We start from the raw sequence: 17,403 nt of genomic DNA, 5'->3' as shown, positions 1-17,403 counted from the left end.
CATCTCTACCATTTCCTCAGGGCTGGAATCTCATCTTTTCTTTTTTGCCCATCTGAGGTGACATTTATTTTGTTAATGTAACAGTTTCTCCCCCCCATTATTTTCCACCCGCTGATCACTCCTTGATCTTCTCAATGTTCTCACCGTGTCTATATTCCTTTGGCACTGCCTGTCCTCTGCCCCACTCCCTCCTAGCACCCAACCCCTGCCACCTAAGGCTGGCATCAGCCTTCCCCATCAATGTCAATCGGGACTGATTTACTTCTGCAACACGGGACCTCCCTCTGCCTCGGGCATTGCCTTCCCAAATACTGAGGCAAAATAATTTCTTTAGCACCAATGTTATCCCTAAAAACTACCCCAGGCACCCTTAGATCCAAATCAAATATATTTGGTACACATTCTAAACCCAATAAAACTACTTCACTATGAAGCAGGAGAGGCTGGTCCCTGGTTTTAGGGAGCTTATCATCTATGGGCCACTCGATATGACCTGGCATTCTGTCGGCTCTGCAGAGAACAGATCTGGTTTCTCCCAGTCCTGGAAGCTACCCTCAAAACAAGGCCCAAGGTAACCCAGAGCAACATGGGGCTCTGGGGCAAAGGCTTTTGCAGCTGACGGCATCTTTATCACCATCTTCAACAGCATTAGCAAATACAGAGGGTGGGCCCACTGTGCGCCAGGCCCTGCTCTCGCCAAATCCCCACCGACCTCTTTTTATGGACCCATTCACAGAGGAGGAGACGGAGGGTCAGAGGTGCTTAGTAACTTGCCAAGACGACAGAGCTACTAAAGGCAGAGTGAGTATTCTTCCATGAACGATTCAACCACCTTCTCCTGGCTTGAGTTTTCTTCTCCATCAACTAGGAAGGAGAACAGTATCTCTACCTTATCAAGTGTCCATTTAGATCAGAGGAGAAAATGCACAGAAGGGGCTTGGCCCCAGGTCTGCTACATGCTAAGTACCTAGTGAGTGACAGTCGCTATTACACTGTCACTAGTGTGTGTGGGAGATTCCCTGGAAATGTTACGGTTCTAGACACTGAAGAGGAGCCTTACGTCTTGGAGAGAAACTTGTTACACTTCAGGATGGATGCTTCCACATAACTACAAAAACATCCTGTTAAGGAAGACGTTTTCCAGACGGCCTGTTCCCTGTGGCAAAAAGGCTAGACCACTCATGAGCAGGACTTAGCATGACTTCAGGATGGTGGGCCCACGACGGCTCTCAGCAGCCCAGAGAATTGCATTAGCTAACAGCTCGTGGTTTCCATAGCTGGTTCTCAAGGCTTCATACTTATTGAAAATACATTTTGGGGGGGAAAATTACATGCTGATTCACGGTTGCAGGCTACAGGTTAAACTACATTTTGAGCATCTCCCCTCGAGGCTTTATGGGGAAAGAACAACTTTAGATAACCAAGATTCATTTGTGTGTAAGTCAAACTCTGTTCTCCAGAACTGGCATCGGTGCAGAGAAGCCTGACCCTGTTCCTTTCAAGTTTCGGGAACCAGAGAAAACACATAAAGATGAAGCATTTTAATTGAGAGAATTAATGTGGGAATGTTCCTCTGGGAAACAAAAGTCTGGTACATGGCATCATATTCAAAGCAAAAAACAGAACACTGTTTGGGGAGAGTGCAGTCCAAAGGCTCCGACAGCGTGGCTGGCCCTGGATTCTCAGGCTAGCAACCGTAACGGGACCAAATTTTTAACAGGAATTTCAGGGTGTCCCATCACATGGCTCCTATTAATGGTGCAACTCGTTCAGCCTATCTTTAAAATCATCAAAGACAAAAAAAAGGATACAATCTTGGAATGAGTTCCCTGATGGAAGCAATCTTGAAAAACCAATTTAAGCATGTTTCTTTGGCCGTGTCATTGACATTCTCTGGAGAGAAGTGATCTGAAACGCAAAAACAGTATCCATCAGGGTCTGGTACAGCTGCTCCGGGCCCTGAGACAGGAGAACGTTTCAGTGGACAAGAAGGGGTAGCCTCCTCAGTTCTTTTAGATCTTTCCTTCCAAATATTATTAGGAAACAGGTAATTCACCTCATGTCCACAACATCCCTCCACAGTACCTTTTTTTCTTTTTAAGATTTTACTTATTTATTAAAGAGAGAGCGAGCACGGGAGGGGGATGGGGGTGTGCAGGGAAGGGCAGAGGGAAACGGAGAGGGAGAAGCAGACTCCCAGCTGAGTGGGCAGACCAGTGCAGGACTCCATCCCAGGACCCTGAGATCAGGACCTGAGCTTTATTTTACTGTGACAGATGCAGAGACCAAGGCACAGAGATGGCTAGGGCACACAGCAAGCAAAAGTCAGAGCTGCGATTCAACCCAGGCAGTCCAGCGCCACAGCCTCTGACACAACCCCAAGATTCTTGGTAGACCCACCAGAACTAAACCATACAGTTGGGAATTCCAGATGCTTCGGAAACCTGCAAGTGTCACCTGACATGTGTTCCGAGCTTGTACTCTAAATATCACCTGGGCCAGGTAAATCAAAGCCCTGTGGTGGAAAACTCTCAGTCAGGCCACCAGCTCGATACTCCTTCCAACACGTGAGTCATCTCGTGGCAAAACTGCCAGTTTCCCCCATTATCTGTTCTCTTCCTCTTCATTAACGGACCTGTCCCTTTTCTGCTGGGAGGTATGGCACAGTTTACTTAAAAAAAAAAAAAAAAAAAAAAATCAATCAAAGGGGGAGACGTTAATCACTTTAGGAGACAACCAACGAATTCTAGCTTGCTGCCCTCTTCACTGCCATCATCACTGTTGTGCAGAGTCCTCTTTCGTCCCTAATTCTGCTTTCTGCAACTTGGTGGCACATGATTAAAGTGATCGAAATTCCGATGGAATCAGCAAAAAGATAAACCTCCAGGTACCTCCTAGCAGAGAACAGTCACTAATCACAACTGCAGATAATTTGGAAGTGCAATCCCAAGGATTTATTTTTGGATGTTACAGAAGGTTTCATTCATTCAAGAACTACTCACTTGCCAGTTCCAAAGGGAAGGGAAATTACCATTTCCCCTTTCCTGCCCTAAACCCGCCCACTTAAAAGTAACTGCTTTTTCTTTTCTTTCTTTCTTTTTTTTTTTTTTCAAGTTCCAAGAGATCCAGACAGGAAAAGATAAGGGTTATTCTTAAATTCATTTGTCAATCCTGCTTTGTGGAAAAAGGACGGGTGGGATTAATTTCCCTTCATATGACGGGATCATGGGACCTGAAACCTAAAAGCAAAAATAAGTCTCTAAGATCATCTAATAAAACCTCTTGCTTTGGGGCACCTGGGTGGCTCAGTGGGTTAAGCCTCTGCCTTCGGCTCAGGTCATGATCTCAGGGTTCTGGGATTGAGCCCCACATCGGGTTCTCTGCTCAGTGGGGAGCCTGCTTCCCCTCCACCCCCCGCCTGCCTCTCTGCCTACTTGTGACCTCTGTCTGCCAAATAAATAAATAAAATCTTTAAAAAACAAATAAACAAAAAAACCCTTCACTTTACAGATGAGGGAATGGAGACTCAGAAGAGAGCTGGCATCACTGTAAGCTATAACCCACCAGCCCCGACAGGAGCCTTGTCCGCTGAAACCCGCAGCTGGACGCGAGAGATCCTGGGGACACAGAAAAGCAAGCTGTCCTGGGCGTCCACATCGCCTGCAAGCTATACAACAATGTGCACATGGCTTTCCCTCCAGCTCAGGAGATCATTAAAGAGAAAACGATGTTAGGCAGACTTTAAAATCTTGTAGCAAAGTGGGGTGCCCAGCTGGTTCGGTCACTAGATCACCCAACTCTTCACCTTGGGGTCGTGAGCTGAAGCCCCCACGTTGGGCATAGAGCTCACTCAAAAAATAGAAATTAGTTAAAATCCTGTAGCAAAATAAATCTTACATTCCTGTGCTTCATTTGCTCAACACAAACGTTTAAAGAACTGACTAAAAGTAGTATTCTAGGCTCTGAAGAGATAACAATACACAAGACAGCCCCTGTGCTCACGAAGTTTATATTCCAGGGAGGGAACAACATAATGAACCTTGGAAAGTATAAGCAAGCAAGCAAACAAATGAGGTAGTATCCAGTAACAGCCCATACTATGAAAGACATACCACTAAGTATTAGACTTGACAGTGACTTTGGGGGTGCAGTTTCATTAGACAGGGTGGTCCCAGTAGGCTCTGGTGGTCCCAGTAGGTGGCATTTGAGCTAAGCCCTGAATTACAACACGGAGACAGCCATGTTTACATGTGGAGGAAATGTGTTCCAGGAAACATCAAGTGCAAAGGTCCTGAGGTAGGCAGGACCTCTGGATGGGGTCAAAGAAGAAAAAAGCAAGCCAATGGGGCAAGCAGGAAGGAGAGAAGCAGGTACCATTCACCAAGTCATACAGGGCTGCAGCCTTGGTAAGGAGTTGGAGAGTTTTTCTAGGCACAACAGAAACGAAGGGCTCTGGGCAGAGGAATGGCCTCACAGGACATGACTTATACTCTAGCACATGGGCTGCCTACATGGAGAATGAATTCAGAAGGTGGAAATTAATTCAGAGACGTCAATGTACCAAAAAGCAAAGATTCTTCCTCCTAATCCCACTTATTTTTCTTTTATGGTGCTTCTTTTTTCAACCCTGAACTTCTGTGGATATTTTAGGAGGGAGGAGACCAGGGAGTCTAGTTCTCTTTCCTCTGCCAAATCTCCACCCTAGGAGTGAGAGGTCTCTTTACATAACAGTGCATATAGGGAAGTCATCTCGGTCTTGCCTCAGAGGCCAGGTCAGTTAAGGACGCTGCTTCTCTGGGTGCAGCCTCCATCAGCCACCGGGAGAAACCGAAGACCAGAATGCCCACAGGTGACAACAGCCACGACACGACAAACCCAAGTTCTCTCTCCTAAGGTGGAAATGAAATTACTTTATTGCTTAGAGTGGATCGTCTCTGCACACATATGCTGGATTAAGAGATGGTAGGGGAAAAACTACCACATACAGTAGTATGTCCTATTCACGACCCCAAAGGGCACCCGTATCCTTCTAAACTCATCAAATAGGTCTGTACGCTTCAGTTCAAATTCCTGAAGGTGAAGGGCTCAAAAATTAAATTCAGCAGTCAGAACTTGATTCAACTGGAAAGAATGAGCACACATGCCACCAGATTCCCCTCTGTACATAATCTCTTCCGGCAGAATTCCACACAGTGGATTTCAAAAGCTTTCTTCATAATTATTGTTAAGAGACATCCCCCCAAATCTCTGACATTTCTGAGAGAAATTTGCCCTTTTCCCCCTCAGGTTCTTGGAACCAGAAAACACTATGTGCAGACGTAGACTTTCACTGAAAGAAAAAAAAAAAATAGGAAACTATTTTCAAGAAAAACAAAAGCCCAATTTGTATCGCTCAAGGTAAAAAAAAAAAAAAAAGGTATTGGGGAAGGAAGAGTTTCTGTGAGAAAAGTGCTAATTAATAAATTTAGACAAGGACTGGAAATGAATATGAAAATAGTCTTTTATCTTGAACTTTCATAGTTTAAGTAGGAGGCTGTTAGTAATTTTTCCTTAGTTGGCTCTAAAATATTGTTTGTATATTTAGTGAAAATTAGGAGGAAGGAAAGTTATTGCAGGAGATATAAACTCAAAGGCCCCTGGGGATTAGACAGGTAACAAATATTCTTATGTGGTTTGGTGCACAACAGTAGGAAGTAGTAGATTGTGTATTAAAAAGCAATTTTAAAATGCTATTGGAGGGCCACCTGCGTGGCTCAGTTGGTTGGGCAACTGACTCCTGATTTCAGCTCAGGTCACGGTCTCAGGGTCATGAGATCAAGCCCCACGTCAGGCTCCGAGCTCAGTAGGGAGTCTGCTTGAGATTTTCTCTCTCTCTCTCCCCCTTTCTTCCTCTTCCTGTGCCCCACTCTCTTAAATAAATATGTTGGGGGTGGGAAATGCTGTTGGAGGGGCACCTGGCTGGCTCACTCAGTGGAGCATGTGACTCTTGATCTTATTAGGGTTAGGAGTTCTAGACCCATATTGGATGTAGAGATGACTTAAAAATAAAATCTTTAAAAAACAATACTGCCTGGGTGGCTCAGTCAGTTAAGCATCTGCCTTCAGCTCGGGTCATGATCCCAGGGTCCTGGGATCGAGTCCCACATTGGGCTCCTTGCTCAGTGGGGAGACTGCTTCTCCCTCTGCCCCTCCCCCTGCTTGTGCTCTCCCTCGTGCTCTCCCTCTCTGACAAATGGATAAATAAAATCTTACAAAAAATAAAAATAAATAAAAGATAAAAATAAAAACCAATACTGTTGTAGCCACAAAAAAACATCTATTTGGGTTTAATTCTGCTTATAGGCGAGCATATGCTTACTTTATGCCACACAAGTTGGCAAGCTTAAATTAAACAGGTGCACCTAGGGGTGCCTGGATGGCTCAGTCGGTTAAGCCGCTGCCTTTGGCTCCGGTCATGATCCCAGGACCCTGGGTTCAGGTCCCACATCAGGCTCCTTGCTCAGCAGGGAGCCTCCTTCTCTCTCTGCCTCTGCCTGCCACTCTGCCTGCTTGTGTACTTGCTCTCTCTCTCTGACAAATAAATAAATATAATCTTTTTTAAAAAATTGTTAATAAAGAAATAAATACATAAATAGGTGCACCTAGATTTCCCAAATCCTTGAAGTTGACAGAGAAGGCCTCTGCACTCAAGGTGGCCCCTGCCTCCCTCTCCAGGCTTACTGCCTCCCAATCTTGAGATGCCTTAGGACGTGGGAGGAGCTGTTAGTAACATCACAGATGTGATGTGGTGGAGGGGAGTCTCTAGAGCAGCACCAACCAACAGAGATATCGCGTGAGCCATGTTCAAAGAGATAAAACAAGTGAAATCTTCATAAAATGCTTCATTTAACCCAACTCATCCAAAATGTCATTTTAACATGCAATTTTAAAAATCGGTGAGATACTTCATGGTCTTTTGTTTTAAGTCTCTGAAATCCAGAGTGTTTCTATACACACATCACACCCTCTGTTTGGACTGGCCAGATCCCACGTGCCCCACGTGACCAGACCGCCAGTTGGTCGGCACAGAGTTCCCCTAAGAGCAAGGCTCCCATGAGCTGGTGACAGGGCCACGGGCATGTCCTTGGCTCTTCCCCCATGGGTTTGCTCATCTGACGCCAGATGACTCTTTCAGCCCCAAAGGTCTGTGGGGTCCTGTCTTTTTTTGAGAAATAGTTGTGTTAAATCATTTTAAAAATAACAGATATAGAGATGGACAAAAGAGTTAATGAGTACATGAACAGGTCAATTATGGGTTACGGTGCAAATGCCATCATCTGGCAGGAGCAGGAGCAGTGGGGGCAAGCTCATTGTTGTACCTTGTATGGATGACAATGTTTCCTTCCAGCAGCTCTGGGAACTTGAAAGGAGGGACGAGAGCTAAGAGAAGCTACTGCTGAGAGTCCCACATAGCCAGAGACATCGTCATCATTTATGTGACAACAGGGATTCATAATCAAGCTGTCCCATTATAACCCCCTGAGATTTTAAAATGGATTGGCAATAAATTTAATGCTCACATCACTTAAGCACAGACTGTAAATGCAAAGTATCTATTATTGATTTCTTTGCCATCATTCTTTAGTATATACAAAGTTGGTTTCTGCAATTTGCTTCTCAGGAGAGATATGCAGGGAAAAAATGTCAAGCAGTAGAGGAATTTAAGTTGGTATAAAAGATCAGCTGAGGGATGCCTGGGTGGCTCAGTCCGTTAAGCCACTGCCTTCGGCTCAGGTCATGATCCCAGAGTCCTAGGATCAAGTCCCGCAACGGGCTCCTTGCTTGGCAGGGAGCCTGCTTCTCTCTCGGCCTCTGCCTGCCACACTACCCACTTGTGCACGCGAGCTCTCTCTGACAAATAAATAAAATCTTAAAAAAAAAAAAAATCAGCTGAATCTAGTTGTACCTTTTCATTTTCATGGATTCAAATTACTTGCCCAAATTCTTAGCCTCGCCATTTGAAAACCTGCTCATTTTTTTTTTTAAGAAAACTGAGATGATCAGAAATCTGCCAAGTTGTTTCTTTTACTTTTAACACACCAAAAACAAAATAAATCTTCTACTGAGTCTCCGTAAATCCTGACTTGATAGAAACATTCTAATCACAACTCCAGGGCAGAACAAAATCCGTAGAACAGCTCGGACATTACCTGGTAAGACGCTGTGGTTATCCACACACATGGAGAAGATGCGCTCATACACAAGCTTTCCTGGGGAGAAAAGGACAGATGGTGTTAGCATCCCACTCCTCGGGAGCGAACACTAAATAAATGTTTGTTAATTAGGCACAGAGGTGGCTGGTCCCAGAGCACTTTAACTTGTTATCATTTGCTGCCACCTAGTGGTACAAATTGTAAGCCGCATTTCTTTTGTTTCTGTTTTTAATAAAATGAGGGGACTTAAACACTTTCCATGAGGCAGGGAAGTCATCCTTCTCCCCTTAGAGAGGGACACTTAAGGCCAAGGGGACTCCAGACACCTCCATTCACTAAATACCGAACAGTCCACGTTCTACTTCTAAGCCAGAGGCTGTAGGTAGGCAGCTTGGGGGTGAACCCAGCCACAGATCCATTTTGTTTGGCCCACAAAGCGCTTTAACACTTTTTTTTTTCTAATTAGTTGTCAACAGGTAAAAAACTTTCATTCATGTAAAAAACCTGATTTCTTGCTTCTTCACAAATGATGTGCCAAAACTGGCCCATATCCCTACAGGATAAAAATGAGCTATGACAGGGGCGCACAGGGGGCTCAGTTGGTTAAGCAGCTGCTTTCGCTCAGGTCATGATCCCAGGATCCTGGGATCGAGTCCAGCATCAGGCTCCTTACTCAGTGTGAAGCCTGCTTCTCCCTCTCCCTGTTCCCCCTGCACGTGCTTGCTCTCAAATAAATAAAGTCTTTAAAAAAAAGTCTCTTTAAGGAAAAAAAAAATGAGCTACAACAAATTAGTAGCTGACCCCTCAAATGGCATCTGTACCACCCAGGTTGTCGTTTATGTGATCTGCCTGGTGCCCAGAAGCATCGAAATCTGAGATTCAACTAGCAAGGGTGGCTGAAGGGTAGTTGAAGCTACAAGGGTAGAAATGTGTGTCTGTTTTGTCCACGGATATATTCCCAGTACTAAGACCAGGGCCTGGCACGTCGTGGACGCTGAGTACTTGCTAGATGCATAAACATATTTTAGGTGATGTGGGTCATAGGTCACTGCTGTAACTACTCAAATCTGCTGTTGTAGCTGGAAAGCAATCATAGGCCATGTATAAACAAATGGATGTGGCTGGTTATGTTCCAGTAACAATAATAAAACTTTATTTACAAAAACAAGTGGGCGGGGCAGACTTGGCCCACAAAAACCCCTTAGTCTAGCACTAAAAGCTTTATTTTGTCTATTATTTTAGAAAATACTGTCAACATTGAAGGGATAAGAATTATAGTTCTATTCCCTTCCTGGAGCCTTTCAAATCACCTTTAGTATCCAAAGTATTTCCCTGAGCTCTTGTGTTGTTGGTCCGTTCCCCCCTCTCCCCATAATGCCACCATTCAAGGAAGCTAAGAATCACACAGCCTGTCCTCACACGGGAAAAGAAAAAGGAAGTTCTAAGAATGTGAAGTCAAATGAGTTCACCAAGAAACAACACAAGGCTAGGACAAAGGGCAGGAAGCCATCCAAGCGAAGAGGAGCCGTCTCGATGCCTCTCCCAGCATGCACTACTTACATTACAGTCACATAAAGACGCTTGTTGGAAAGGCACATTCCTGGGGCCCACCTCAGAGCTAGCGAAAACCAGTATTTTGGAGGGTGGGGACTAGGAATATGAATTTTGGATAACCTCGCCAGGGAATTCCTGTACACACTCAAGCTGAGAACCATGGATTCAGACAAGCACCACGGGTCTCTGAGCTAAAACTTGCCTTGGGTGTGGGAATCTTTAGAAAGTGACAAGCCTCCCACTTCCCTGTAACCCAGCGGTCCCCAACCTCAGCGAAACACTCGAAGGACCCGGGGCTCCTGAAAATAGGCTGGTGCCTGTGTCTGTCCCCAGAAGTTCTGATAGAAAATATCGGCGGGGGGGGATGCCTGGGTGGCTCAGTGGGTTGAGCCTCTGCCTTCGGCTCAGATCATGATCTCAGGGTCCTGGGATCAAGCCCCACATCGGGCTCCCTGCTCAGCCGGGAGCCTGCACCCCCGCCCCTCTCTGCCTGCCTCTCTGCCTACTGTGATCTCTGTTTGTCAAATAAATAAATAAAATCGTTAAAAAAAAAAAAAGAAAAAGAAAAATATCAAAATATCTGGGGTGCAGCTTGACCATTGGGAGGGTTTTTAAAGCCCCCCCAAGTGTGCAGCCAAGGATGAAAAGACCTGCTCTACACCAACAGTTCAACCGACGAGCTCCCAGGAGGCTTCAGGAAATAAAACCCAGTTCTCAAAGCCACCCGCCTTCTTAGGCCTGGCAGGAAGTGCTTTCCTTATCTGGGGCCATGAGCACCCACGGCAGCCACACCTGGAGCCATGATGGGCCTCCTCCAGGAGGACCACAGAACACAGCATTGGGACTGCCCAGAATCATACCTCAGGCCATCACGCAGCAAGCCACGCTGGCCACCTCTCACCTCCTACGCTCTGTGGACTGGACTCAAGAGCACAAAACGCCTTTACTTCCTCCCTCAAAAGCCTGCCATCCCTTGAAAACCACATGTTTATAGTGTACCTTCCTATGCGAAAGGGGCCTTTAACTACAAAATCATTTTTGGCCAAATGAGTTTGGCGAATATTTTTCCCCTTGTTAGGTTAGAGGACAACAGTCTTGAGAGATAATACCTGACCCTAGATTCATTTCCTGTCCTGACTCACCGTCTTATAAATCAAGAACACTAAAATAGATGAATAATTTTGAGTCCTTACTCTGTACCCGGCACTGTTCAAAGTTGCTTACACTGATCCTGCCAGCCAACTCCCGAAGAGGAAAACCGTTATCTGCCTCTGACGCATTCTCTTAATTCCCTCCAGAAGCCCCCAGAGGCAGGATCTATTATGCCCATTTTACAGGGGAAGAAACTGAGGCTCAAGTGCTCGCAACTCTGGAATAGGACACGCAGGCATGGGACGTGGGCAGAGAGACTCCAGAGCACCGTCTGGACGTGGAGGATGGAGAAGGGTGTGGAAAGCCGGTACCTCACTGGAATGTTTGGTTTTAAAAAAGAAAACCAATCCCCTGATTCAAAATCCAAAAAAGGTACTACGGGAAGTTTTTCTCTGGCCCATCCCCGCCCACTCCATAGCCCCGCAGTGGCCTCAGAGGACTCCCACTTCTTTGGAATTTCTTGGATATCCTCCTAAGTGTTTCTTCAGGCAAATAAAAGTGAATGTGAACAAGGGTTCTAATTTCTCCTCCTCTCTTACACAAAACAGAACAAACCCTACAGCTATTCTACATCTTGACTTTCTCACGCAACGATGTATATACCCTAGAGATCTCTCCCCGTCAGAACGTGGAGCACACCCGCACCCTCCCTGTGCTCCGGGGTACGGACGGATCCCCATTTGTTTAACTGGTCCCCTAGTGATGGCCTCCTGGGTTGCTTCCAGGGTTCTAGTATCACGAATAGGATGAATTCCCGGAGGTGAAGTTGCCGGGGCCAAAAGTACACGCATTTGTGATTTCTTCATGGAGAGCAGCATTTCCCCCGTGAGCCAAGTACAAACAAACAAAGCAGGTCTTTGATGGCAGAGAAAACCCTGAATCCCAGCTCTGCCACTCACTCGCCCTGGGCCAGCTTCTTCATTTCTCTGTACCTCGGGCCCTTCACCCATGAAATGAGGTCATCTAGACCCCGCCTCACAGGTTGTGATGAAGACCTGTACTATCTCTAATGCACCCAGAACAGAGTCAGGCCCAAGGACATTATTTGCTGAGGGTTGATCCCTGCTTTGATCAACTCTCAGCCCAGCTGATTTCTGGGGAGAAGGCGAGAACAGGCATCTGCGCTGGATCCCAGCCTGCCAAGGGATGGGACTGGGATGCCGCCAACAGCGGCTGACAGAAGGGCCGCCCCAAATTCTCACAAGGTTGATGTCCGGATCCGGGCAGGCTTGTAGGGTAGAACCCGATCCATTGGCGTTCCCTGCGCTAGTGTGACTCAGGATGCTGACTTGTGCAGAAGAAACGGGCAGGAGGCAGGCAAGGGAAACCAGAAGGCCGGCGTGTTAACCCACCATGAGAAACACAACTGTCAGGAGAATCAGACAGGACCACTGACTGATATCCTCGCTGCTGAAGGCAAGCTGCTACGAGGACAAGTCAAGGCCCAAAGGGCATATGACTGGGTATCTATTCTGAGAGCCTAACTCACCCAGCCACCCTGCAAATCCATTCGTTCTCTCCATCTCTGCCATCTCTCTGGCCTCCCACCGGAAGCGCTACCTACGATGGCCTCCTGACCAGGCTCCCTGCCCCTCCTCCGCCCTACAGCCTCAACAAGCAGCCTGTCCAACTCAAATCCCATCACATCCCTACTCGCCTTAACACTCCCAGGGGTTCTTTATGTGCTCAGGGTCAAAGCCCAAGTCCTTCCAATGGCCCACAAGGCCTGCCAAGACCTCCAGCCTCCTTAGCTCCTGCACACCCCACTCCAGCCACACCCCAACCCTGGCCTCTTCAAACCTGCTAGGCACGCTTTGCACCCATTGCCCTCGGCCTCCCGTGGCTGCACCCTCCCCACCCCGGAGAGCATGTGGCTCATCTCTCCTCTCCTACTTGCTCAAATAGCGACATCTCAACAGGGGCACCCGAAACCATCCTATCTCCAACTACAGCCCTCCCACCCCCACCTTCCCTCAATTCCCCTGACCCTCCTGTTTTGTTTTTTTTTCCCCCTCCAGAGTGCTGATCATCCCTGAATATACAAATGGGTTTACTCATTTGTTTTGCAAATCCCCTCTTAGCAGAACATAAGCCCCGCACAGGGGAGGACTTTTGTCTCCTCTTGCTGATACAGCCTTGGTACTCAGCACAGCACCTGGGCCACCTGACCCTGACTGGCCGTCGCTCAGCCAGGCCATCTGTTCTTGGGGTCCAGTTAGCTCCCACCCACCTTTTTTCTGGCAACAGCATCACTTTTCTCCTTTGGGGTGACCCAGGTCTGGATTATCTGCACACGCATTCCCCAGAGAGCAAGAAGGACTCGAAACTGACTTGTGATCCAACCAAGCCAAGGAGATGGAACTCTGGGTTGAACATCTGGAAGAAAGCTGTTCTTCCCTTGTCTTGGGACTACTAACAAGAGAACAGATCCAAGCAGAGGACCCCTTTGAGAGTTTGAGAATGAAGCGAACCCAAGGGCACGTACTAGAAAATGCTAACATGCTGAGTTCCTGAATCCAGAAACTACCCCTGGACTTTTCAACCGAAGCCAATAAATAACCCCTTTCCCCAAGACTAGTAGGAGTTAGACTTCTTTATATCTTTGTTCTAGCTAGTATACGTAGTCATCGGTCTCCTATGAAGTAAGTGGGGGGGGGGGTCTCTGCTTGACACTTTGTTTTCTGCCACATTAGATCTTTCTATGGCTCCAGGAGAGACTGGGGTGGGAGTCCCCTGGTCCCTCCTTGGCAAGAAAGCAAATGTCTCTGTTCTGATCTGCTAGGTGTTTGGCCCTCAGAAGGCGATTCTGTCTGCTAGCTCTTGGGGAGAACCTTGCCCTCAAACATCATCATATACAATTCAGAGGGCTGCCTGGCTTAATGCTCTGGCCACAGATGATCAACAAGGAGCACAAAGTCCTCCTGTGTCTCCAAAGGGACCCCAGTTTCTTCTCATCAGTCTAGATCATTCTTCCTGAGGATGGGGAACATGCGACAAGGGGCGGCCATGATGGGACTGGAAACCTCACAAGAGCTGTTGTAGTCAGTCCAGGCAGGAGAGGACTGTGACTTGGACTAAGGTGTTCAGTGAAGACAGATAAAAACAGACAAAGGGGAGGGAGACCCAGGAGACTGAAGAACCCGGCAATGGACTAGACGTGGGGTGCAGGGAAGTAGACCCTCAGATCGCCAACTTGGGCGCAGGGCACACCTGGTGCTGCCATTCCCGGGGACAGAAACCCACTGGGGGTGCCGGGAAGAGAAGCCAAGTTCGGTTCTGACAAAGTGAGTTCCAGGCACGATGACAGGTCAAGGGATGGGAGCTGGTTTAGACCGGAAGTGTGCTCCCCACGCTCCCCCATACTTCATTCGCTGACTTCACTGGCCTCTCAGAAAGTCAGAGAACACGTCATTTAAGATTCTCTCAAAAACAGCCTCCTTGTCAATGAGCGGGGACAGGGCGGGGCGGTGGTTCGGTCTCCCTCATGTTTCACCCAACTACTTACACCCACAGAAATCACAGCAATGCTACCACCCAGCTTCTGGCAAAACCAACCAGCCAACAAACAAAAAAACCTCCTTCCTAGATTGGAAGATGAACAGGACTAGTACTTACCAAATGTATCAAGTATGTCGGTGATAAGGACAAATTTGCTTGGGTAGAACTGAATAACGCTCGTATCCGAAAGAAGCTTTGAACACTGAAAAAAGAGAAGAGAAAAGGAAATTCACTCTGTCATGTCTGACTTGGCTGCAATGCTCCAGGCCTGGAAAATTAATTTCTATAAACGTGCACAGGTGTCTGCCATGTGCCAAGCCCCATGCCAGACAATGGTGACCTAATCAGAAGCAAAACCACTGTCCCCTTAAGAGGGGACCAGGCTACTGACCAGAGGGGAGTCAGACTACTGACTACAGAGCCTCTTATGAAAGACTCCACCACCTCCCTCTTAGAAAGCCACAGGTCTGAGGAATCTTATCCAGAAGGATCTTTGCTTATACAGCGAGTGAGGGTCGGCAAAGTCACCAGGGGAGGTCAAGGACACCTCACCCACCAGTGTTCTCACAGATGACCCCGACTTTGTTCCAAGTGCTTTTCAGCAAGGCTTCCTCTGGTTTATCTCAGGATGATCTTGGCTGTTCAACATTCTTTTCTATGAAATGACCCATACAGGGGTACCTGGGATGGCTCAGTGGGTTAAAGCCTCTGTCATGATCCTGGGGTCCTGGGATCGAGCCCCGCATCGGGCCCTCTGCTCAGCAAGGAGCCTGCTTCCCCTCTCAATCTGCCTGCCTCTCTGCCTACTCGTGATCTCGCTCTGTCAAATAAATAAAATCTTAAAAAAAGAACGAACGAACGAACGAACGAACCCATACATACATCTCCAGGGTTTCTTAAGAGAGCATCTATTTTTTTTAATTGAAGTGTAGTGGACACACAATGTTAGTTTCAGGTGTACAACACAGCATTAGACAACTCTACATTATGCTATGCCCAGCATCTGTCACCGTAAAACAACATCACAATAGCACTGACTATATTCCCTTTGCTGTATGTTTTATCCCCATAGCATCTACTATTTATCCTCACTTCCAAATTTCCCTCTAAAATGAAACATGACAAGCTTCAAAGAGCTCATGTTTCTCTCTAACTATGATACGCAACACTGGGAACATCCTGGCTTCGCAGAGAATCGCTCAATCCCTACGCTTGTATCACTCACGCCAAGGGGCCTGCGACATGTTCCGATTTTTCAGATTTTTTTTTTAAGATTTTATTTATTTATTTAACAGAGAGAGAGAGATCACAAGTAGGCAGGAGGCAGGCAGAGAGAGAGAGGAATGGAAGCAGGCTCCCCGCTGAGCAGAGAGCCCGATGTGGGGCTCGATCCTAGGATCCTAAGATCATGACCTGAGCTGAGGGCAGAGGCTTTAACCCACTGAGCCACCCAGGCGCCCCTAAGTTAGCTGTTATAACCAGAAACAAAAATCCTGTTTCTTCTTTGGAGAACAAAACTTAATGCCCTGAAGTCTTTATGAACACAAAAGTCAGCACAAGGAACTAAATAACTTGCCATATTTTATCATTTCAGTGTTTGACCTTTAGATACAAACATGTCAACCCACTGAGCCACCCAGGCGCCCCACAAACATGTCACTTAAAAACAAAAGATACCTGAACATTTAGAAAAGACTCCGGTATACGCGTTTCCAGCATGCGGCGAATGGAAATAATGCCCATCACCTCAAGAGGGAGGCTGATACGGGTTTTCAGTTTGCAGTTGTGACCCAATTTCTAAATTGTTAAATTCACAGAGTTTCTCCTTAGTATTACAGCCTAAAGCCAAACAACTTTTGTGATTTGTGAAACATCCTCTTACAGCCAAAATGTTACGGCGGGGTGCGGGGGGGAGCGGGGGAGGACATAAGCTGTTAAAACAATGGTGTTGACACCAAATGTGGCATTTGGACGCTCGTAGAAATCCATTTCCAAACGCCTTGCTTTGTGTTCTTCATATATGCCCTTTATGTGAGCTCCAACTTAAACAACTGCCCCATGAGATTGCAGGGCTTGGAAAAAGCAAACAACTCTGAATCCTAAAGACTGTTTACAAGACACAGCCCTCGGTTCCTAGGGATGTGACGTCTCGGGAGTTCCTACTCCGAGTCCCTCAGAGAGGGGTTACTGCCCGGTGGCGAGGTGAGAAGACAGAATTCAAACAGAAGGTTTCAAATGAAACACAGCTGGGGCTTCCCAACATCTGTGTGATTTTTCTCCCAAGCTGATATCACAGAACATACATGTTACACAAGAGAACAGGAAGCAGAATTTTTTAAGTCCACGGTTAAGGTCCTAATCATGCCCTAAATTGAAGTTCCCCTTTAAACCACTACTTTGAAGATGCAAGTTTTTTTTTTTTAATTTTTTTTATTTATTTATTTGACAGAGAGAGAGAGCGAGAAAGAGAGAGGGAGAGAGAGGAAGAGTACAAGCAGGGGGAGGGGCAGAAGGAGAGGGAGAAGCAGGCTCCCTGCTAAGCAGGGAGCCCAATGAGGGACTCGATCCCAGGACGCCGGGTTCATGACCTGAGTGGAAGGCAGTCACTTAATCAACTGAGCCACCCAGACACCCTGAAAATGCAAAAAGCTTTGGTGTAGTTTCCTAAATAAATATTGGGCTTCTTAGGGTGCATGTTAAAATTACAGATTCTCGGGGCACCTGGGTGGCTCAGTCGGTCAAGTGTCTGACTCTGGATCTCAGGGCTGTGAATTTGAGCCCTGTGCTCGGCTCCACAATGTCAAGTCCACATTTAAAAAAAAAAAGAAAAAAAAAAAAAAAAGATTCCCTGGCTCCATGCCAAACCTACTGGTCAAAACCTCCAGCTGAGACACCAGGCAATCAGTATTTCTGATAAAGGCTGCAGATGACAGCTGCACAGGAACCCAGGACACACTGGCTGCAACATACTCTGAATGGACTGAGCATCCCTCAGCCCATGTGTTCT

At 46.8% G+C, this 17,403-nt stretch overlaps 1 protein-coding gene across 1 annotated transcript in view; it reads right to left on the bottom strand.

Moving 5' to 3' along the window:
* The window catches only part of VPS35L (VPS35 endosomal protein sorting factor like), a 118,061-nt gene that overhangs the window by 74,898 nt on the left and 25,760 nt on the right, over window positions 1-17,403 (bottom strand). The window contains exons 8-11 of the mRNA XM_047713195.1: window positions 14,514-14,598; window positions 8,190-8,249; window positions 1,812-1,908; window positions 1,061-1,108 (exon numbers count right to left, since the gene is read on the bottom strand). Of these exons, the coding sequence (XP_047569151.1) occupies window positions 1,061-1,108; window positions 1,812-1,908; window positions 8,190-8,249; window positions 14,514-14,598 (290 nt within the window). The remainder of the gene's footprint in view (window positions 1-1,060; window positions 1,109-1,811; window positions 1,909-8,189; window positions 8,250-14,513; window positions 14,599-17,403) is intronic.

The sequence above is a fragment of the Lutra lutra genome, chromosome 18 (assembly GCF_902655055.1).
Source record: "Lutra lutra chromosome 18, mLutLut1.2, whole genome shotgun sequence".
Classification (NCBI taxonomy): domain Eukaryota; kingdom Metazoa; phylum Chordata; class Mammalia; order Carnivora; family Mustelidae; genus Lutra; species Lutra lutra.
This window is presented reverse-complemented; position numbering and strand designations above follow the sequence as displayed.